The sequence below is a fragment of the Pipistrellus hanaki genome, assembly GCF_964339955.1.
Source record: "Pipistrellus hanaki genome assembly, chromosome: 2".
In the NCBI taxonomy this organism is placed as follows: domain Eukaryota; kingdom Metazoa; phylum Chordata; class Mammalia; order Chiroptera; family Vespertilionidae; genus Pipistrellus; species Pipistrellus hanaki.
This window is the reverse complement of record NC_140504.1, coordinates 74,491,938-74,509,702: the sequence shown is the minus strand read 5'-3', so window position 1 is coordinate 74,509,702 and position 17,765 is coordinate 74,491,938. Positions and strand designations below refer to the sequence as shown.

General features: G+C 42.6%; 1 protein-coding gene across 1 annotated transcript in view; it reads left to right on the top strand.

Moving 5' to 3' along the window:
* The window catches only part of IMPG2 (interphotoreceptor matrix proteoglycan 2), a gene marked incomplete at its 5' end in the record, with an annotated part of 60,117 nt that extends 48,785 nt beyond the window's left edge, over nt 1-11,332 (top strand). Inside the window, 5 exons of the mRNA XM_084870601.1 lie at nt 2,035-2,245; nt 3,553-3,741; nt 5,275-5,473; nt 5,987-6,066; nt 7,806-11,332. Coding sequence (XP_084726727.1) covers nt 2,035-2,245; nt 3,553-3,741; nt 5,275-5,473; nt 5,987-6,066; nt 7,806-7,818 — 692 coding nt within the window. The 3' untranslated portion in view covers nt 7,819-11,332. The remainder of the gene's footprint in view (nt 1-2,034; nt 2,246-3,552; nt 3,742-5,274; nt 5,474-5,986; nt 6,067-7,805) is intronic.
* Nucleotides 11,333-17,765: the final 6,433 nt, after the last annotated feature.

The following is a 17,765-nucleotide window of genomic DNA, read 5'->3' as shown; positions in this document are numbered from 1 at the left end:
TTTTCTTTTGTTTTTAAACCCTCACCTGAGAATATTTTTTCCCATTAATCTTTAGAGAGAGGGAGTGGAAGAAAAAGAGTGGGGGAGAGAGAGAGAGAGAGAGAGAGAGAGAGAGAGAGAGAGAGAGAGAGAGAGAGAGAGAGAGAGAGAGAGAAAGGAGAGAGAAAAAACATTGATGTAAGAGAGACACATCAACTGGCTGCCTCCCCAACTGGGGCTATAATTGACCTGTAACCAATGTACATGCTCTTGAGCAGGAATTGAACCTGCGACCCTTTGGTGTGCGGGCCAATGCTCTAACCACTGAGAAAACCGACCAGGGCTGGAAGGCCTGATTTTTTGCCTCTGTTCTGCCATTTATCATTTGTGTGACCAGAGATGATCCATATTATCTCTGAGCTTTAGTCCCTCATATATTAAATGGGGATAATGTTTGGGGTGATTACTAAATAAGTTATATAAATGTCTAATTATTATGTTATACACAGGAAACTAATATAATATTATATGTCAACTCTAATTGAAAACTTAAAAAATATTTAAAATGGGGATAATATTACCTGGTCTATGTATTTTATGGGGCTAGTATAAGTATTAAACAAATAACCTATATTTATATTTGACTAACCATACAAATGCATAAAATCAGATATAATTTATAAAACTTTTTGCACAAGTCAACCCACTTTTTTGAAAAAGGGAAGTATAATAAATAAGTGCATTTACATCAATATTTTATGTCACTCACCAATGTGAGCTGCATGCTGAGTCTTTCATGTTTATTGGGTCACCTTTTTCTTTAATATTCAAAGGAACTGGCATTAGCCCCTCCCATGTGCAGTGTAAAACCTGCATCCAAGTCCCTCCCATCCCCAATATCTCTAGGAATGAACAGGGAACTTAAATATCTTTTAATCACCTCCAGCTCTGAGTTCCTTCTGCTGAATTCCCAATCCTTGTAGTTGTTCTTTCTGAAAACCCAATACAGATCACAGTCCCATTTTTTACTTTTCCTAGGCACCTCTACAAAGTAGTTGATTCTATCAGCTATTTTCTTATGTTATGAGGGTGACAGAGAAGGCTTTGTTATACCACCACAGGTGGTTTAAAATATTGTTGGGCATAAATATTCTAAACTTTCTCAACAATCCTTTCAAAACCATTTCTTATTGGCCAACTTTTTGGACCAAGCCAACTATCATGCTATTCTGGTTGTCTTTCTATAACATTTCCATATTTTCTTCATTCTTATTTTTCTAGACCCATCAATTCCTTTCTTAGCCTGTCCCTAGACATAATTCATTTATAATTTAGATCCTTGTCTCTTATCCCAAATTAAGCTCCAGATCTATCTGTTTTCCCATAAAGTCATTAAGGTACTCTTAAGCAGAGGGCCATGTATTCTGGCATCCACCTTTAACCTACACAGAGGACTGGAAAAAGACTAAAGCTACAGTCTTTTATTTACATGATTATAGTATTAGTCTTCAACTTCCATCAACATAGGGAGTCATGCAATATTATCCTCCTCATTCTCTAAATACACTGTTAGGCCAGAATTATATTGTTTTCTGAGTACAAAGTCACAATATGTACCAATATACTAGAATAAGATTGTGAAGACTTAAGAAATACACAGTGGAATCCGGCTGCGTAGGCCCCTTGTAGAAACTGCCCATCTACTAACTTTTGTATGCTTTCCTTGCTATATGAGCACCCCTGTATGAGTTTCCTAATGATGCCGTAACAAAAGAACACAAATGGGATGGCTTACAAAACCAGATTCATTCTCTCATAGTTCTGAAAGATAGAAATTTAACTAAGGTGTTTCAGGGCCATGCTCCCTCTGAAGGGTTTAGGATGAATCTGAATTTTTGTGTGGCGTTGGTGGTGATGGTGTAGTTTAATGCTTCAGGAAAGGGGTTGTCCCGTGGTACTTTGGAACAGTGAGACTTAGTGGAGGAGCTTCATGTACTCCAACTCCTGTGTTTTGACTTTCCTAGCTTTATTTTTTGGTTTGTTTTATGTTTTTAGGTGATGAAGCCAACCCTTGCAAGTTTCAGGCATGCAATGAGTTTTCTGAGTGCTTGGTCAACCCCTGGAGTGGAGAAGCAGAGTGCAGATGCTACCCTGGGTACCTGAGTGTGGAAGAGCTGCCTTGCCAGAGTCTCTGTGACCTTCAGCCAGACTTCTGCTTCAATGATGGGAAGTGTGACATTATGCCCGGACATGGGGCCATTTGTAGGTATGGTGTAGTTAGGAATTTTGACTTTACGAGGTTGTGGATACTTCTGAGGAGAAAGCATCTACATCTATGATTTTAGGGTAATCACAGCAATATTTGTTATGGAAGTTATATCTAAACAATAGATTGGTACCATTTAGTGTTCATGTGAAGACTAAGTCAGTTAAAAGGCCTGAATTATAGTTCAAATGATTATTTAATTTTATCCTTTTAGGAAGCTGTGAGAAAGACATTGTCTAGTGTCCCACTGAGAGTCCTGGGAGTAGTTGGAGTCTGTGTTGTGGTTATTGGAGGGGGATGGTAAAGCAATTGGCACTTAAATTAGGTTTCAGCATAAGGGCAACACTTCATCCTGTACCTGAGAGTGAAAACAAAGGAGTTTTATTCTATTTGGATTATGTTTTGAATGGCTTTGGGCTGCTCTTGGTCTTACCAAGTATTCAGAGAAAAAGAAAAGCAAATATTTAAAGTCTTTGAAGTCATGACAAATATATTTTATTTACGTAGCTGAGATCCATTTTTTAGAGGTAGAACCAATGAAAATGCAGCAGACAGATGGGCAGATACAGGTATCCCGCCCATTCCCCTAAAACAAAGCAGAGCAAATCAACCTCCCACCACCCACCACGGTCACATGGTGTAAAAGGAGAGAATGCTGAGAATAAATGAGAGGACAATTTGTGTACGTGAAAACGGTCAAATGTTGGCATAATGCCACAAACAGAAGAACTAGGTAGAAATGACTCAGATTCTTCTCTGTGGAAAAGTGTAATGTTTAGCTAGGAAACTAAGGGGAAAGGTAGTCCCTTGATATCCAGAGAAATTAAAATTATGGAAAAGCGGTGATTTCCTTGTTGCTGTGGGATTTGACCTTTCTGCACAGGTCTGTGGCCTCGGGGCTTGGAGGACCACTGCCGGGTGGGGAAAGGACAGGAGGAGTCTGGGGACCTGGTTCCAGACCCAGCTCTGTTGCTGACTTAGCGTGTGACCTCACACCAGTCACTTTCCTTCTGGCCTGTTTTGTTATCCATGACCAAGGAACCTGAATAGAACACTTCCTTTAAGCCTTGCCGATTTTTTTATCCCATCAGTTAAATATAGTCATTGAGGACCTCCGGGGTCTGTGCCTGCATCACACAGACTTAAATCATACGATCATTGAACCTGCATATTTACCTCTTTACGGAAGCTTCCTGTAGCCAGTATTTATTTCTTTACCTTTCCCAGGTCCCGCTGAAGCTCCTGCTGTTCATTATTACTTTCAGCAAAGTGACTCCACTTGGAGACTCGGTCTCTTCTCGTTACAGGTGCCGGGTGGGTGAGAACTGGTGGTACCGAGGCGAGCACTGCGAGGAGTTTGTGTCCGAGCCCTTGGTCATAGGTATCACCGTCGCCGCCGTGGCTGGCCTTCTCCTCGTCTCTTCTGCTGTCGTCATCTTCCTAATCAAGACTCTTCAAGCTCAGCATGCCAGGAGAGAAAGAGAGAGGCCCTTTAGGTAAATAAAGAACATTGCTCTTGGGTGAAATAAAATGTTCCTTTTATTTATTCATTTAGTACTGACCATGTGACAAATATTGGCTAGGGATCTGGGGTGAAGGGGCGAAAGCTAGAAAGCTGAATGAAAACATGGGCCCTGTCCTCGAAGGGTGTCCAATTGGAAGCAAACGGAAGCAGCAGAATGAGTAAGATGTGAAGGGGGCTGGGGGAGGGATGAATTCGTTTTGCCTGGGGGAGAGAGCATTGGAAGTTTTAAAGATGGTTATGATAGTTAGCTGGACAGAAGAGTAGAGATCTACTGTGGGTGGGGTGGGACACTTTCTAGCTAGTTGAATGAGCATGAGCAAAGTTAGGACTGCATGAATGAATCTCAAGGAACACTGAAGGAATGGCATCATTGAGGATGGCCCAGATGCCTGTTTCATGGTTGGGGAGGGGTTGGAAGGGTGATGGAGATAAGGTGAGATCCTTGTCTGAAGACCAGATCAGTTAGTTTGTTACCCTTTGGCTCATTGTGGTTCTAAAGCTAGTAGATAAGACTCTGACAAGAAATGATATCTGATTTTCTTTTAGTAAAATGTAGCTCCATTAATGAAGAAAATATAATCTGTTTTACTTGCTAGACTAGCAATCCAAGGACCCTTAGGGTTGTTATCCTATATAATAAAAGCCTAATATGCAAATTGTCCCTTCAACCTGGAGTTTGACCGGGCATTTGACCAGGGGGCAGGTGGCTGGGGGAAGGGAGGCCCACTGGTAGCCGGAAGCCACTAGGCACCTACTCCTGCATTAATTTCATGCACCGGGCCTCTAGTGTGATTATAGTCAGTGGTTGTATCAATACTTTGCTTTTGTGTTTCCATAGTCTATAAGAGTCACTGGTTTAGGTCTAGGTTACCTTCCCTCACCCTCAGCTTGCTAAGGAGACACCTCTCCTGGTTCTTAGAGCACCCAGGACATACTTCCATCATTGTTCATATGCTTTTTATTGAGTCTGACTTTTCATTAGACGGTAATCTTATTCTGGAGAGGGATTCCAACCAATTCTTTATATTGTTACTATCTGGAACTGTCTTAGGCACATAACCAATGTTCAGTAAATATGTATAGACCTGAATTGAATCTGAGGTCCAATACTCCCATATTTATATTTTTTATCAGATTCTCTATGTGCCACACATTGATTTTTTATTTGTCTACTCTGGGAATGATGGTGCCATATGCATTTCATGACATTCTATCTATTGGCAGGCTTGGTTCCCCTCAGTGTTTATTGAGTGCCAGGCCCTGTGAATGAGACATGGAACAATTCCCCGGGGCACTTGCCATGTAGTTGAGGAGATAGTGATGACAACACCTGATAAATAATTTTGAGATGGATCTGGGTATTTTTCACAGTCACCTTCCCCTATTTGTATCAGTTCACTTCCTTTTCTTCTCCAAGAGAAATCTTACTACAGGCAATAGCCTTCCAAGAAGTTATATATCTGAATCTGAATGAATCCCACTTCTCTTTGTGTGGCTCCAGCAGACAGCCTGCCAGCCTTTCGTCCATTGAAGATGCCGTAAAGTACAACCCCATGTATGAACGCCACGGGGTGGGAATGGGACAGCACAGGGGACCCTATCCTCAGGGTCCCTTCCACAGCGCAGCACGAGGAGAGGTGATTGGTGGTCTGAGCAGGGAAGAAATCAGACACATATATGAGAACAGTGGGCTTTCCAGAGAGGTAGGAAACTGCTTTCCTGTTGTGGCTCTGCTGCTTCGTGTGTGTGTGTGTGTGTGTGTGTGTGTGCGCGCGCGTGCGTGTGTGTGTGTGTGCGTGTGCATGTGCATGTGCGCGTATGTGTGTGTGTGTGTGTGTGTGTGTGTGTACACAAGCTTCAAGAAAATCGGGGAAGTATTTCCTGATTAGTTCCTACCTCATGATATCCCCCAGTTGATGTAGTATGCAGAGGGTATACGAATCTGAGCTGTACCTTCTTCTCCACCCAGCGGTTTCTTTCTTCATCATTAGCCATTGCTCTCTCCCTCCTCCCCGCTGCCTTAGAAATATGCCAGAGTTACTCTGAGCAGCTCGTGTACTATCCAAACCTTCCCTTCTCTCAAAAGGCCGTTCTTTCCTATCGCTCTCCCCTGGATAGCCCAGACAGCCACATTTCCTTAAAAAATTAGGACTCCTTTTAAAAGATGGTGTAAGCTTTTCTAATGCCACGCATGGCCTATTTTTCTTTTCAAAAAGGAAATTCAAGAAAGAATGAGGATTTTGGAACTGTACGCCAACGATCCTGAGTTTGCAGCTTTTGTGAGAGAACATCAAATGTAAGCATCAGCGACAGCGCCTCTGTCAGCCTTCGGGTGGCGCCTCCAGCGGGAGCGCACAGTTCCTGCTCCTGTGATAACCAATGTTCGCTGAGCTCCTCAGAGCTAACACGTCCCCACACACATTTCCTCGTTTATTTCTCATGATGGCTTTGTAGGCTGAATGTGTCTTTATTTAAGTTTTATAAATGAGGAAAAGCGAGGTAAAGTGACTTACTCAAGATCATAGTAACAGCAAACGGCAGAGAAAATTTAAAACAAAGACACTGTGGGTTCTGGCCTAGAGCTTCCTGGGCTGTCATATTTTCTCTCTTATTACCACAGGTATCACCCAAGAGTTAACGATCTAAAATACTTTCCATAGATAGTTTCTATGAAAAGCATTTGAGAAGCCATAAATCCTTACACTTAAGTATCTCTGTAGATACTTTTCACTATGCTTTCAATGACACAAATCTCATTAAAGGGTATCTCTTGCTTCTATCAAGTTTACCTTACATTTCATTCTGTCTTTCCATTTGCTTTTCTCAGCATGTATTTTGGGCAGGGATCTGTAGTTTTTTTTCCTTCTGTTTCCCAGGATCCATAACCAGAATTAGGTTATTAAAATAAACCACCTTATAAAGAGACTATTGTGGACATTAATTGAGTGTAGTGGGTGAAATTATAATTTGGCTTTTATTTTTGCTCCTAATGCTGCCCTCACAAAGGTGCTTCTTCATGGGTGGGTTCCCCCCAGGCCAGGTATCTTCACGTGGCTTTGAAAAGAGAAAAACCAGAGCAATTTGTGCAAGTTTGTAGGAGAAATCCACAAAGGGTCTGGATGGCCCCGTGTCCTGACCGGGGGCCTCTGTCCCTTTGCTCCAAATCCCCTTTTTTCTGACAGGAAGCCCCTCACTCATGATTCCTCTCTGGCAGGAAGGGGCACATTGACACTTAAGGAAATTGAGGGAGATACTTTTCTAATTGCATGTGCCTGATGGAGAATTAAAAAAAAAATCTCAGGGCACCTGCCTTGACCCCTGGAAGGTGCTGCCGCCAACCTTGCTGAGTGCCGTTAGAACAATGTTACCCGGATCTGCCCTTGAAGCTCACACACCCACTCATCCTGGCATCTCCAGCCAGCAGATGGCCCTGGCTCCCTCCCAGGGGAAGCTAACGGAAAGAACATGACTAAAGTTTTTGTCACCCTAAGACTTCTCATGAGCCCCCTGCAGCCACCTGTCCGAATGTGCTTCCTGAACACATTACAAATGCATCTTATCTAGGCTGAGACACAGGGAGAAAGGATTCAGGGGATACAGATTGGCTACATTGTTTCAATCTCTGCTGGTAAACTGTCTGGCACCAACATATAAAAATCCATGTAACAGAAGATTTAAAAAAGACCACAGTGAAACAAAAGGAAGTTCACACAGACACTTTTATCCCAAGAGGGATGAGAAGATGACATTGGAAAAGTATGAGGTACATAACCCATACAGCACTTTCAGTTTCACTTAATCTCAGCATTTTTTCCTACCAGTAGTTCAAGAAAATGTTAATGCACTCGATTTAGGATTTAGTAAAAGCATTACATGGTCTTTGTGGAGAAGGATTATTTTTTAAACAGCAAAGTACAGGATAACTTTCCTGCAAAGAAAGAAAATACAAAGTATTGGTGATTTTAGGAAATGCATTTCTATGCACATTCTTGCCTTTTCAATTAATTGTGCTTTTTCTTTTGTTTTTCATGGCAGGGAAGAGCTTTAATCAGGACTCCTATCGTGGAACGGATTAGAAGCCTAGAGAAGAGAGAGATCGCTTGCTACCTGTATCATAAAGTTAACCTGCATTTTGAACTCTGTTGGAAGAAGAGTATTTTATTAAGAAACATTCAATTTGGGCACAAAATCCCCATTTTAAAATGTTAGAATAGAGTAAGAGATGCGACAGTTTTTACACGTAAGCTGCATTTAAGGAAATTCAAACCGTGTGAGTTGGAAAGCATCTGGAAGAGAGCAGCTGGACCTGGGTGTGCATGGCAGAGCAGCTGTCAATCACTGTGGCTCAGGAGGCCCGGGAGGCGGGCAGGGTGAGGCCATTCCAGGAGAAGGCGGGCTTTGAACAAATATTTTGTAGCATGCTTGTGATTGTCAGAAGGAGAAGCCTTTGAAGTAGTTTCAATATAGTTTATAGCCAGACATTTGTCTAAATAAAATATAAAGTGTTGGGGGAGGGGGGAACCGAACTGCTGAAGAAAAAGCAACCTTTTTGCTCCAGTATAGAGTGAGGCTTGTACTTTATTCTGCCAGTTTTGAATTTCCTGAGCGTATTAACCAAGATCACATTATTGTTGTGTTAAGTATCTCAGTATCCTCAGCTGCCAAATACAATACATATGTGTAAAGTTTAGAGGGCTCCCTTAGACTAAAGATGAATTGGGGACAGGGAGGGAATGAGGGTTGGGTCAAGGCCACAGCACTGAGAATGTAGGCTGTGCTGATGGATGGGTGGACAGAATCAGAACTGATGGGCTCTCTGACCTGCTTATGTTATCTTAAGGTGTCCTAGCCAAGTCCTGGATCTCCCCCAGTTTCTGGTATTTTTTTCCAGTTTGGTCCTGGGAGTGTGTCTGTGAGCTTCCACTTACTCCGCTGCCACCTTTAACCGCCCATGAGTCCATGCCACAGCAAAGCTGCTGACAGCTTTGAAGATATCCAGGCATTTTGCAAAGGACGCATGATAACAGGGTGTGTGTCTGTGTGTGTGCACGTGTGTGAAAGCAGCTCCCTTATCTCAGCATTTCTTTTCATTCCCTATCTACATAATGAATTCTCTGTGACTTCAGCGTAGGTACAAGCCATTGCTGGGGCATTTTTTGCTGGCTCCATGTGAAAGGTTGTTGATACATGTTAATGACATTTGTCTTAAATGCTTAATTTTATTTGTAAAACTTCCGAAGGTTTCTGTTTAGCTATAAAAAGTTTCCCCTTAAACGTATCTCTGGAATGCCAGCTTGCTGGTAGAGTCCTGGGAGCAGCCCGAGCGGAGGATTCTGTCCCACAGGCCAGGCGGGAAGTGGGCCTCTGAGAATTCTGCCAGGCCTCTGTCTCTGACTTTCTTTTGTCTGCCCTTTCCATGTGAGAGCAAAGGACTCAGCTCTGCATGCATAGCTGTGCCACATGGATGACATGGATGAATAAAGGAAGTCCCAGCCTCCCAGGGAGAGACCGGAGGCCACACAGTCCGGGAAGAAGCCTGGTGCCCCACCCTGGCTGCAGCCGAACCACAGGCGGGCAGGTGGGAGAAGCGGTTTTCCCGCTGGAGGCCCACTGATGCTCAAAGCGAAGGGCTAGAGGAGCTCTCCGTCCGACAGGCCAGACTGCCCAGGAAGAGCTTCTCTTTAAGTGTAGTTGATATACGAGGTTACATTAGTCACACTAGTTTTAGGTCTACGATACAGTGATTCGACATTTTTAATTCTGGTCATCATCTGTCACCGTGTAAACCTATCACAAGGTTATCTACTGCATTCCCCTTCAGCAGGTATTATGCTCAGTGATATGATCCAGACAAAGAAAGACAGATATATGGTTTCACGTATATGTAGAGTCTAAAAAAAAAAAAAAAAAATCCCACAAATGAACAAACAAAATTTGAAAACCCAGATTCATAGAAAGAGAGCTTCTTTTTAAAACAGCAACTCCCAAGGTAATTTAATGGCACAAAGTCACTTAAAAGTATTAGGCTAAACTCTCTTTTTAGGCTGTGTGATCGAGGAATACAATGTTCTGATTATTAGAACATTCTCATTGACCTAGCAATAAAATATTCAGTAAGACCATCACCTTATTAGAAAACAGTAAATTGCAGTTGGCACTAACAGTGCATGGTATGTAACTCAAACTTTTAGGAAATTTATAAGGTGCTTTGGAGTCTTGTAACCCATAGAGCCTTTATAATTGAGGGTCTATACATGATTCTTATTTTCATGGCTCTGGGAAAAGGGGAAGTTATTTGATAAATAGGATTCCATATCCATCATGGCGATGTTTTAAGGGTATTTGTTCACATTTATGTGTCCTAAAGTTCCATTTACTTTACCCGATTTTATTTCCACCTCTTCTTTCTTTCTTCTGCAGTCTAGTCACTATGTGTTGGCAGCTTCCCACTCCCTCACCTCCTTTTAAACCACATGGTGAATTGTAATGTAGTTAAACAATCCAAACTTAATATTACTTCTGAAAAAAGATGGAAATTGCGCAAATATTCTTTGTAGTCTCTAAAACTATGTTGGCTCAAATACGATACCTAATCGAATTATTTAGATGCTTGTTTGATAAGTTTGCCTTCTACTTCATGATTTTTCAGCAGCTGGTACTGTATCGTGCTGTCATTCTCATGTTTTCTATAATGGACAGTTTGACATCTATCAGCCTGTGAGTTGAGTTTTCATTTTGATATGAGAAGTGAAGGCAACATAGTTATTTCATAAGGAAATCACTGACTTAGGAGAACAACCCATCTTTATTAAATTGAGACATTTTAGCCAAGAAAAATATGGGTCAAATAAAAAAAAAATGTTTTTAACAATCACCAGAAGGAATGGGTGGGGCCAGCCTTCCTCATTTACAATCCAGCTGCAAGAGTCAAGGATCCTGGCTCACTCTATTCCCAATTGTACAATAAATGCAGAAAAAAGACGTGAAGGTCACAATTCTCATATCATTTAAATGCTTTGTTTTCCACAGCGGGTCCTGGCTGGAGGTGGGGAGGAGGAAGGGAGCCCAGAGTGATAGATGATGTAGAGAATCTGCCTGGAAAGGTCCTCGGCCGCGTGCATTTTATTCCACCTTAGAGTACTCCTGTGGCTAATGAGACACAGGTTAAGTGGCTCCCCTCACTCACGCAGTGTACCCCTACAGACTAGACTCAATGATTCCTTTTCTTGGCTTTCTCCCCTCCGCAATATTTAATTACTTTTTCAGAGATTAAGGGCATAATTAGGAAAAAAATAACTATGACATCAAAGAATAAAGGTATAATTATTTATGTATCAGGACTGTGTGATGTTTCCGAAGTGATCATGTTCAATATGGGATATAATGAAAGATCTTTCTCTTTTGTCTTGTTTATAATGACATTTTATCTAAACTATGGATCAGATAAGTTCATGCTACTGTACTGTTGTTTGGAAATGCTTTAGTCTTAATGCTAGCTAATTATAAATAAAAATGTAGAAGTCTTTATGTATGTAAAAAGATCTTTCCTTCTCATGTATATAATTGTGCCATTTTCATTATTAATAAACTTTTCTTTCAAGAACCTCACCTACATTTTTTGGTTAATTAGAAAAAAAAATTGTAGATTGTAGCAACAGTTGAGTTGCAATCACCACTCAAAGATACAATGTGAGCATGGTATAAAAATGAAAATCATTCTTTGATTAATCTTTTAAAAAATAAAAAATTAAATTACAGTTGACATATAATATTACATTAATTTCAAATGTATAATACAGTGATTAGACATGTTACTTATAAAGTGATCACTCTGATAAGTCTAGTACCCACCTGGTCTATAAATAGTTATTACAATACTAGAGGCCTGGTGCACAAAATTCATGCATGGGGCAGGGGGGAATCCTTCAGCCAGGCTTGTGCCCTCTTGCAGTCCAGGATCCCTTGGGGGATGTCTGCCAGCTGGCTTAAACCCGCTCCCCTCTTCCCCCACATGGACACCTGGGGTGTGGGCCTAAGCTGGCAGGTGGACATCCCCTGAGGGGTCCTTAGCACTACCTCGGAGGTAGGAGAGGCTCCTGCCACTGTCGCTGTGCTTGCCAGCTGTGAGCCCAGCTTCTGGCTGAGCGATGCTCCCCCTGTGGAGCACACTCACCACCAGAGGGCATCTCCTGTGTTGAGCGTCTGCCCCCTGATGGTCAGTGTGTATCATAGCAACTGGTCATTCTGCCATTCGATCTATTTGTATATTAGCCTTTTATTATATAGGATTATTGACTCTGCTCCTTATGCTGTACTTAACCAACCCATGACTTTTTATAACTGGTGATTCTTCCTAATCCCGTCACCTTTCTCACCTAACCCCTCCCATCTGGCTTTGCTTATTTTTTGTGTAGTGAGGATGCAGGGGAACTGGAGACAAATCTAGAGCCCACTTGTTGCCTTGAATTTTGTTGATATTTAATGATTCAGTCATCATTTAGCCTCTCTTGAACTTTACTCTTTTAAACTCTTAGAAACTTCCATTTCCCCCCTCATTCGCTTAAGGCAGGGATGGAAAGAAAGCTGATGGAGTTCATTAAAGGAACATGAGGGGGTAGTGGGCACCATCTGCCCTGGAATGAGAGAAGGAAGTGGTGAGCTGTTCAGAGAGAACAGAGGAGACAAATATGCTCAGAGCAGCCTAAAGCAATCCTGCTTGGGGAGGGCAGAAGGAAAATCAGCTGCCACCTGAGCATCAACACCAGGAACTTCAGCTTTCACTTTTTCCCCTTCCTGCACTTGTATGATGTCTTGCTGGCAACAGGGGGTATGAAAATTCTGAATCAGTAAAGAGGAGGGTGGTCTTGATTTGTCTCCAAGACTGTATTATAAAAACACAAGGTGGGAGAAATGTGTCTAATAAGTACCTGTTGATTGATTAATTAGTGACCTAGGTTTAGGAGAAATAGTGAGTAATAACACTGTTTTGAATAATTTTGTTCAGGACAAGCCCCACTCACTCTTAGCTCATGCCCTCCCCATGCTGATCTCCTGGCAAGCTGCCTCTGCATATGTCCCATCTCAGCTGGTCCCTGATGGGCTGTGTCCCATGAACTAACTTTTAAATTATCTTCTCATCAAAATATACATATTTTGTGTCCCATTTTTTAAAGTACAAATAAAACTGTGCTGATATAGTAATAGTTGTTAAGAAATTACATTTTTTTTCTAAGTATCACCAATATGGTGTGTGGGATTTCTGAAAATAATTTATTTTTCCAAATGAATAGCTCTCATTGTTAATATTGCATATACCATGGCTGCTTTGGGGAAGAATATACATATTTTTGGCAGGTGGTTCTTTGAAGGAACCTCATGAAACCCATAAAAACTGCTTCTTTTATGGCTTTTTCTGTATCATGTACATGCTTCCATTCCATTATTCACCATTTATGTAATTTCTTATTTATGTCGCTTACTTTCCACTAAATTGAGTTCTTTGATGTTGGGGGCCATGTCTTGCTCATCTTTATTCATGAAACTATTACAGGATTCCAGGGCAGAAGGAAGAGGGGAACTGAGACAGGGAGGTTAAAACAAGACCAAACATTGTTGGCAATCTGCAACCAGCTTGTCACTAACAAACCATTATCTTCCCCAGCCAACGACCAGAGAGAAAATGGTTAAAAAAACTCCTAAAGAGGGAATGCAGAGAGGGAGGGGAAAGGGGAAAGGAAAAAAAGGGCAGCTTTACTCCCTAAGCAGAGAAGCCAGCAGCTCAAGGCCTGGCAAGATAAAGTTGCCAGGTGCTTCTCATGAATTCTGGGAAGGCCACAACAAATGAAAATAAAAAGGGACCTTGAGAATTAATCTGCACCAAAATATTTAGCAGGGGGATTTTGAGACTTATAGACAGGAGCGTATATAACACCTCAGACCCCACCCAACTCGCTCTTCAGATTAGCTGAGAGCCCGTCTGTGCTTCAAACACCAGATGTATAGGGTTGCTCGCTTTGCTTTTTCAATAAAGGTGCATGCTTTAATTGCTTTTTGAAACGAAACCAAAACCTCTCATATTAATTCATTTATATGAGAAGACAAGGATCAAGGCTGGGGACAGCCCTCTACATTGTCTCAGGGGCTGTCCTGTCTGGTTACACCTCTCTGGTGTTGGTGAGAGGTGCCTATAATAAAACTAAAGAATGCTTGATGCAGAATTTGTCTACAATTATTATTAACTAGAGGCCTGGTGCACGAATTTGTGCATGAGTTGGGTGTCTTGGCCTGGCTGGTGATCTGGGCCAAATGGGGCCATTTTGCCCAGTCCTGATTGGGGCAGGGACCGAGGGAGGTTGGCTGGGTGGGAGTTGGCTGTGGGAGCATAATGACCACCAGAGGACAGCTCCTACATTGAGTGTCTGCCTCCTGGTGCTCAGAGAGTGTCACTGCGACCAGTCGACTGGTCGTTTGGTCGACCCGTCATAATGGTCGCTTCTCAATTGGCTTGAGAAAATGGAACATATGTAGATATTCATTTTATGACAATTCAGCAAATGATTGTTTTGTATCCAGGAAGAAATTAGGTGGACCTATTGAAATACAAAATGTGGGTGTTTTGCCTTCCAGTTCTTTGTCTTGTGAAAATCAAAGAATGACATCCTGGACAAAAGTGATGAATGGAATCGAAGTTTATTGGGAGAAGCCAGTCCTGGCAAAGGTGCAGCAGGGACTGGGGAGCAGCCCAGTGCCCAGAGCTTCCTTTCCATGTTCCAGTCGGGAGTAGTTTAGTATCAAAGCTAATTAAAGCCTATGTCTCTCATATAAATTCATTTATACGAGAAGACGAGGGTCAGGGTTGGGGATTTCTACACCGGGCCAATGGGTGTGTGTTCCCCTGTCAGGCATCCATTGTGCACTGCACAGCCCCTGAGGGAGAAGGGAGAGAGAGGAAGTGCGTTCTCTTTTGTATAGATGCTTGTTCGTTCCCGATTGGTTACCTGCAAGCTGCCTGCCTTGGCAATATCCATACATTTTGAAGTTCATGCCTGTCATAGGCACCCTTCCCTCCCCGCCCAGCTGGGGTGTCTTGTGTCTTAGTAACTCCGCTTGGCTGGGTTCCAGGTTTCACCTCCTCCTCCAGTGGTCCCGCCTCTCTCTACCTAAGTTTTCCTGTCTCACTATGAGTGGTTTCCAAACTGAGAAAGAAGTGGTTGACAAAGATTTAAAAATAGCCCTGCGTGTTTCAAGAGGCCCGGTCCATTTATATCTATCTTATTTCATTGAGTAATTCATGAATTATAAAGTAGAAAGCATTTTACCAACACCTGTCAGAAAGTATGGACTGCTACAGCCAGATGTAATAACTTGAGTTTCTTAACCACAGAGGAAGGCGAGGAGAACATGAACAGTACGGGTTTGTAGGACAAAAATGTGACTTTCTGTTGATCGGGCTGGGAGTATGATGCAATAGTAGGCATTGTGTAAGTGTACAAAAGCAGTTTTCAAACAGTGACTTTATTCCTTGTTAATTTATTGAGCAGGGCAGAATAAAATAAATGTATACAGTTCTTACATTTCTTTTTAAAAAAAATATATTTTATTGATTTTTTTTTTTTTTACAGAGAGGAAGGGAGAGGGATAGAAAGTCAGAAACATCGATGAGAGAGACACATCGACCAGCTGCCTCTTGCACACCCCCCACCAGGGATATGCCCGCAACCAAGGTACATGCCCTTGACCGGAATCAAACCTGGGATCTTTCAGTCCTCAGGCCGAAGCTCTATCCACTGAGCCAAACCGGTTTTGGCCAGTTCTTACATTTCTTAAAAAGAAGAAGAAGAAACAACTACCCAAAAGAAGGATGAGTAATTGGTGAAACCTGCCAGCTTTACTTAAGTTTCCGTCTTTATCTTTTCTAAAAGTCTTTTTTATTATGTTTGTCCTGTGCATAGCAGAGACCGATGTCAGTAATCCCCTCAGTTCCCAAGGGTTAGCACGCAGGGGAGTCCCCCTTGTCCCCACATGTTTGTCACTCGGTCCCAGCAGAGTGGCCGGGGCCCCCGTGCTGCCAAGGAAGGGCCCGCAGAGGGACGCAGGCAGTGCCCTCCGCACGGACCCCCCTCACCGCGATGCGGGCACAGGCACACCTCAGAGGCCCCGCGGGCTGGTTTCAGGACCCTGCAATAAACTAGTCTCTCCATGAAGTGACGTGTGACCTTTAGCTGGGGGAGGGCCTCACCTCCCATCTGTAAGAACACGCAGCACCTGTGGGAAAGCGAAGGGCAGTGAAGGAGGCCTCCCGTGCGCGGAAGCGTCACTGGTCCCGCGCTCCTGGGAACGGACCCGCTTTGGGTGGTGTCAGGTAACTCGCAGGCCATGAGGGTGGCACTGCTGCCACTGCCACGGGCCCATCAGAGGTGTGTGTGGTAAAGAAACAAATGTTAAACACGTTCTCTGCTGTGACGAGTGACGGAAACCCATTTCGGACTTAGATTTTAAATTGCTTTCCCAGATGAGAAAATTTTCCAAGTTAGAGGAAAAATAAAATTGTTGTTAGTTGACAACATATTGGTTTGATTTCTAATGTTCTATTAGCAATGATTGTTTAAGATGCTCCTCTCTCTGTTTTTCTAATTTTAGCACAAACACCACTTTTCTACTTTAAAAAACTGAATACAGCCCTGGTTGGTTTGGCTCCGTGGACAGAGCATTGGCCTGCAGGCTGAAGGGTCCGGGGTTTGATTCGGGCCACGGGCATGCACTTCAGGTGCAGGCTTGATCCTCAGCCCCAGGTCGGGGTGTGTGCCGGGGGCAACCGATGGATGTGTCTCTCTCACATCTATATTTCTCTCTCTCTTTCTCCCTCCGTTCCACTGTCTCTAAAAACCAATGGGAAAATATCATCAGGTGAGAATTAACAACAACAACAAAAAAATGTACACAGAAAGCTTTTGTGAAATAATTGTTTTTCTTCAAATAATTTATGCCTTCTGATATATCAATACCTTATTTACTACAAAAGCCCAGGAAGTTGATCTAAATGAAGAAAACCTGATTCTTTACCTTTTCTTTTAAAATACTATTTGGATTTGGAAAGCTACAGAGGCAACGAGCATCTAGATCTCTTCCTAACATTTAGTGACAATTTCACGTGAAAGAAATAACTAATCAATAATTCATGTTGCAGTTGCTACTGGGAAAATGGATTTTCAGATCTATTTCCAAGGCAGATGATACTTCAAAGTATTTACATGAGGAGACTGCTAGGTTGGAATTGGCCATTAACATCCTGCCAGCTTCTTTTAGAAATGTAAATGCCAAGATAACTTATTTCTAGAGACGTTTCTTTTCCTTCCGAAGTGCTCTCCATGACAGTAGTGGACTGACCTCTTCCTCGGAAAGAAAGCTCTAAAACACATGTTGGGGATTGGAAATACCTTCTGTTCGCCGCCGCGAGCCAGGGGAGATTTTCCATTGCTTCACTTTTTCTTGTTTTACTTTCAGATTGGCTAGCGATGCCTCAAAGTCAGAATTTGACTTGGAATTGCAGAGCTGCAAGCTTAAATAGGTTTTTCCATTAATGGACAGGTTTAGACATGACTCTCTTTTGAGGACAGTCTGACATTCATTTTGACTTAAAATACAAAATTGATAGTTTAGAAAGTTCTCTACAATCAGGCGATTCTCCTCAGTTTATTAGACGGAGTTGGAGAGAGTAGGACTCTGTTCATGTGAGTGACCGTGAAACGCTGGCTCTGAGGGTATTTCTTCAGTGCCCCGGCGGGAGTCACGCTGACTGACAGCGTGTAGGCATTTCTTCTCGTCCCTGCCCTGAGATCCACTGCGACTCTGTACACGCTTACGCCAGGGCCTTTCTCATAGCGACCCCTGCTTGGGATGCTCTCTGTTTCAGGAATCACTGGGGAAGGATGAGGGTTACCTGGCCACCTAACCTGCAGAGACAAACATGATAATTTGCAATTGAGTTGACCCAGG